Raw genomic sequence first — 4,344 nt, 5'->3', positions numbered from 1 at the left:
ATATTGTATTTAATAATTCAACTTCTTTCAACTTTATGCAGGTTATTCATATGGTGGTCCACTGGGTGCAAATGTGGGCATTACTCCTTCCTCGGGACCAGCGGGGGTTTATGGATACTGGATGCAACCATCTACAGACGGTCGCACATGCTATCTTGTCCCAGGCTGGTTGGTGTCACACTAGTCGACTACAGGATGCTTAGTTGGCTTAGTTTACAGAGTATATTTGTGCTCATGGTTCGTTAATGTATTGATCATGAGTGATCCGTGAGTTTTGTAATTCATACTATTGTGCTACCACTAAACTTTTAATAAAGACCGTGTGCATCACCACGATGCAGAGGCTGGGGCGTTTATCCCCTTTTCGAAAAGAAAAAAAAAACTGTCTCCAATAACTAAGAGGTGATACCGTTCCACCAAAAGTAGTATCATGCAACCTTGCATTGATGCCGAATAAAGACATGGACAGGAAAACTAAGTGTTATAATTTGGCAACTCGGTATCGTCTAATTGACAACTAAGTATTGACCATTGTTTTGTCAAATATGTCAATATGGGGTCTAGTTACGAAAATCTCGGGATGGCTAAGCCATGAAAATGAAACATCATTCCAATTATCCAAAAGATTAAAGTTTATAAATTCTAAATCTAAAGGAAATCTCGACGATGGCTAGCGAGATTTACATACCAATATCATTTATTGGAAAACTCTTATCTGAAAGTGATATATTTATTGAAAACTCTTATCTGAAAGTGAGAGGTGGTGGCTAGCGTTCTAATAAAGAATCCCAATCCTTGAACAAAATGCCATTTTCAGATATCACTTTGTGTTTCGTTTTCTTCTTACTTATCATTTGGCACACAAAAAATATGATATATTTTCAGCTTAATTTACATACCTATATCTGCCCAAAAATTATCTGTATACACCAAAAATCTTGCGTGTGCCCACACGGCAACCTTATCATCCCGATTGTATGTCTTACATGGAGACAAGCATCATTGTCCCCCAAATTTCTAAGCATCATTGTTTCCCGAATTTCCGTTGTCTTACATGTCCTAATGGACAAGAAACTGACTGTCTCCCCAGTTTCCCTTTAGGCACGTCACTGTTTGCTTTGCACTGCAAAACAGTTTCAACGGAAGTGTTAACGTTAGCAAGAGATTCATCAGAATTCCAGGAGCCCCTGTGACCTGTGGATGTTGAGGCCCCAACCACCACCTCCATCAGATTATTTCTTGCATCGAATCTGAAGTTCCCAAGAATTTATGCGAAAACGTGGCCCTCCGTGCCCCAATAATTCTCTCTCTGAACCTTCGCAGTCTCATTATCTCGTCCCTGTTGCCCACACTGTTGCTTCACAGAGACAGATTAGCAACAAAAGAAAATTAATCGATTAACCAAACCCCTTTTATTTATTATACTATATTGTTTGTGTTGTCTATATAAGCGTGGATAATCTAGCCGTTTCTGTGTGTTTGTGGATTGAGATACTCGGATACATGAAAACTAGATAGTTGATAATACTAGGAGTTCTAGTGCTGTTTTTGATTGCACTGCAGGATGGAGCACAAAAGAAATGGTGATTTGAAGGTCCGCTACGAGCAGGAGCTGTTCGGCCGGCGGCGGAACCACACCTTACCGGCCTACCTTGACCTCACCAGTGAGGCCATCAACGCCCGCCCAGCGAGGGTGCCATTGCCGCCGAAGAGCAGTACCCCGAGCCGGCAGCGCACTTACGCTGACGGCGAGCTCGACGTGTTCTCCGCGGAGCGGTACTTCAAGGGTGCAATGGACCACGACCGCAAGGAGGGCTCCGCCGCGCCCGTGGAGACGGTGGCGAGGCCCGCTGTTCCGGTGAGCAAGCCGGCGTGGACGTGCGCGTCGGCGGCGAGCACCGGCTCAGGGGCCAGCGCCAACAGCCAGAGCGTGCTTCTCCGGGACGCGCGTCGCCGCCCGGGATACAGCGGGAAGAAGTGCTGCCTGCAGGTGGGCGAGCTTCTTCGTCCGTGCTCCGGGAAGAGGGCCGTGCGCATCGATGACGGCGGCGCGGCGAAGGAGCCCGTCGAATCAAGCAACAAGACGGCGGCGCGCAGAATCGAGTGGTACGAAGACCTGAGGATGGAGAAGGCTAACCTCGAGCGAGCAGGCGAGGGCAACCGTGGTGGCGTGGTTGCTTCCGGCCTGCAACCAAATTCGACCCTTGGCGCCGCGAAAGTGGCAGCCATCTGGAGGGAGGAGAAGGCGGCCGAGTACATGAGCGGGAGCTTTAGGAGAGGAAGCTTCACTCTTCAAGCTCCGGTCAAGGTCAGCGGCGGCAGAGGCGGAGGCCGCGACGACGACAATGACAGCGGGAGCGAGTCGAGCTCGGACCTGTTCGAGATCAAGAGTCTCATGATCGACGACTGCGTCTACGAACCCAGCGAGGCGAGCATCCAATGGAGCGTGGTGACCGCCAGCGCCGTGGACATGTCCGCCCCGTCGGAGCGCGGTGGCGGCTGCGCCGGCGCCCGGGGGAGCGGCCGCGGGAGGGCCCCGGTGACGATAAGGCAGAACCGGGAGCGGCCGGTGGGGCTGCTGACGGGGTGCGTCAGCCGCAGGGCCGTCAACGTGTCCGCGATAACTTCCGTACGTCGGCTTCCAGACTCGCCGGTGCGCCGGCGCATTGACGGGCAATCTAAGGCGCAGAATGCCAATCCGTAGTCTCTTCCCTCCTGCACGATTCGGCAATTCCATCGTTGTTACTGCTTCACACCAACCATGAAAAGTAGTTCATTTCCTTATTGTCAAAAACGTGATATCATGAAGTAATGATTACACATTTGTTTTTCGATTCACTAAACCAGATTCCAAATAAAATTCTAGAATTAGAATTTGATTGGCAAATGTCATATATGGTGTGCATACTTGCGTGTGTCCGTGTTGTACACTACCGACAAGTAATATGAATCAGAGGGAGTAGGAGTATTAACATTCAAACATAACATGGCAATGTGATTCATTTTATTAGCATTCATGTAGATCGACATGGATCACATCCTGGTTCTATTGTTGAACAATGAAACACGGAAGCAGGTCTCTCAGGAATCACAATCACACAACAGAGCAAGTTTTGCAGAACTTTCCAGAAAACCACAAGCTAGTGAATTTTGCAGCCTAAAGAAGACACGACCCTATGTAGAAGGGTGTGCCTAGTTTCCCGTCAACTGAGAAGACGTCACCGAATCTCAGGTGCAGCCTATGTTGCAACTTACCATTAGCACGGACCACGAAGAAAATCTAACAGTTCAGAGGCAATTTTTGTAGTTGTAACCTCACCTTCAACCCTACTTGCAACTGAAAAAATCACATCTGAAACCTAACTTGCAATTCAAATGCACGAATCACGATGCAAATCCGACGTTGCAGAAGTCTATTAACAGGAGCTTCGCTCTCAGTCTATTCAGAACTAGCAATTCCGTATGTAGAAATCATCACATCGCATTAAACACACGAGATCAAAAGAAACACTACTCCCAACTAAATTGGCAAAACAAAGATAGACTCCTCAAGTCTTGAAGTTGGGGTGGTCCAGGTCCCATGTGCCATCATCTTCTTTGCCTATGGTGAGCTTGGCATCTCGTCTTGATCTAGCCCCGTCTGCAATAGTGATGCACACAATTCCAGGTGTTTCATAGCCATCAAGATCTCTTTAGAGATGTTCACCCGTTCTCCAGTTACGGTGGTATCTTTAGTAGAGTGCTAACTATGGAGCCGACGATGCCCACCTCTAGGATCATGCACTCCTTGAAGACCAACTTCCACCATTTCATAGAATTTGAAATGAGTTTCCAAACCTTCTTAATGTCAACCCATGATTGACCATTAAAAATCATGTTACTCCTTGTTTTCCAGAGGCTCCAAAGCGCAACCGCATAACCAAATTCCATATTGCAGGTTAATTTATAGATCCAAATCTTGTAAATCGGTTCATAGTGATTTCTAAGATACAATCTAAAGAAAATAGAAAGAACATACCAGATTTGTCTAGTCACAGTGCAATGGAAAAATAATGCATAATCGATTCATCTTCGATGACAATATGTAGGGTATGGGTAGGACAAGCCAATACCATATCCAAACCATTATAGCCAGTGGGTACAAATTTGTGAAATAAGTAATAACCATTTAGAAAATGAATAAAACACTAAAAAGTAATTTTCTTTTATTACTACTCCATTACTAGTATTTAAATCCTAAAATGATATTTATCTTAATTCCCTTTCTAAAAATGATTATAAAATAAAGACATGCTAAAAACCATTATTAACTAGTATTTAAAAGGTAGTTTCTTAATTTCAACT

General features: G+C 45.8%; 1 protein-coding gene across 1 annotated transcript; it reads left to right on the top strand.

Moving 5' to 3' along the window:
* Positions 1-1,050: 1,050 nt before the first annotated feature.
* LOC124703891 (protein PHYTOCHROME KINASE SUBSTRATE 1-like) lies at positions 1,051-2,894 on the top strand. Its single transcript, XM_047236131.1, has one exon. It carries the CDS (start codon positions 1,565-1,567, stop codon positions 2,702-2,704), a length of 1,140 nt encoding a protein of 379 aa, XP_047092087.1. The 5' UTR covers positions 1,051-1,564; the 3' UTR covers positions 2,705-2,894.
* Positions 2,895-4,344: the final 1,450 nt, after the last annotated feature.

The sequence above is a fragment of the Lolium rigidum genome, chromosome 3 (genome assembly GCF_022539505.1).
Source record: "Lolium rigidum isolate FL_2022 chromosome 3, APGP_CSIRO_Lrig_0.1, whole genome shotgun sequence".
NCBI lineage: Eukaryota > Viridiplantae > Streptophyta > Magnoliopsida > Poales > Poaceae > Lolium > Lolium rigidum.
Note: the sequence above shows the minus strand (reverse complement) of the source record. Positions and strands in the feature narration are given on the sequence as shown.

Excerpts from the sequence above, each read along its gene's own strand:
- LOC124703891 (XM_047236131.1), top strand. The coding sequence starts at position 1,565 with ATGGAGCACAAAAGAAATGGTGATTTGAAGGTCCGCTACGAGCAGGAG.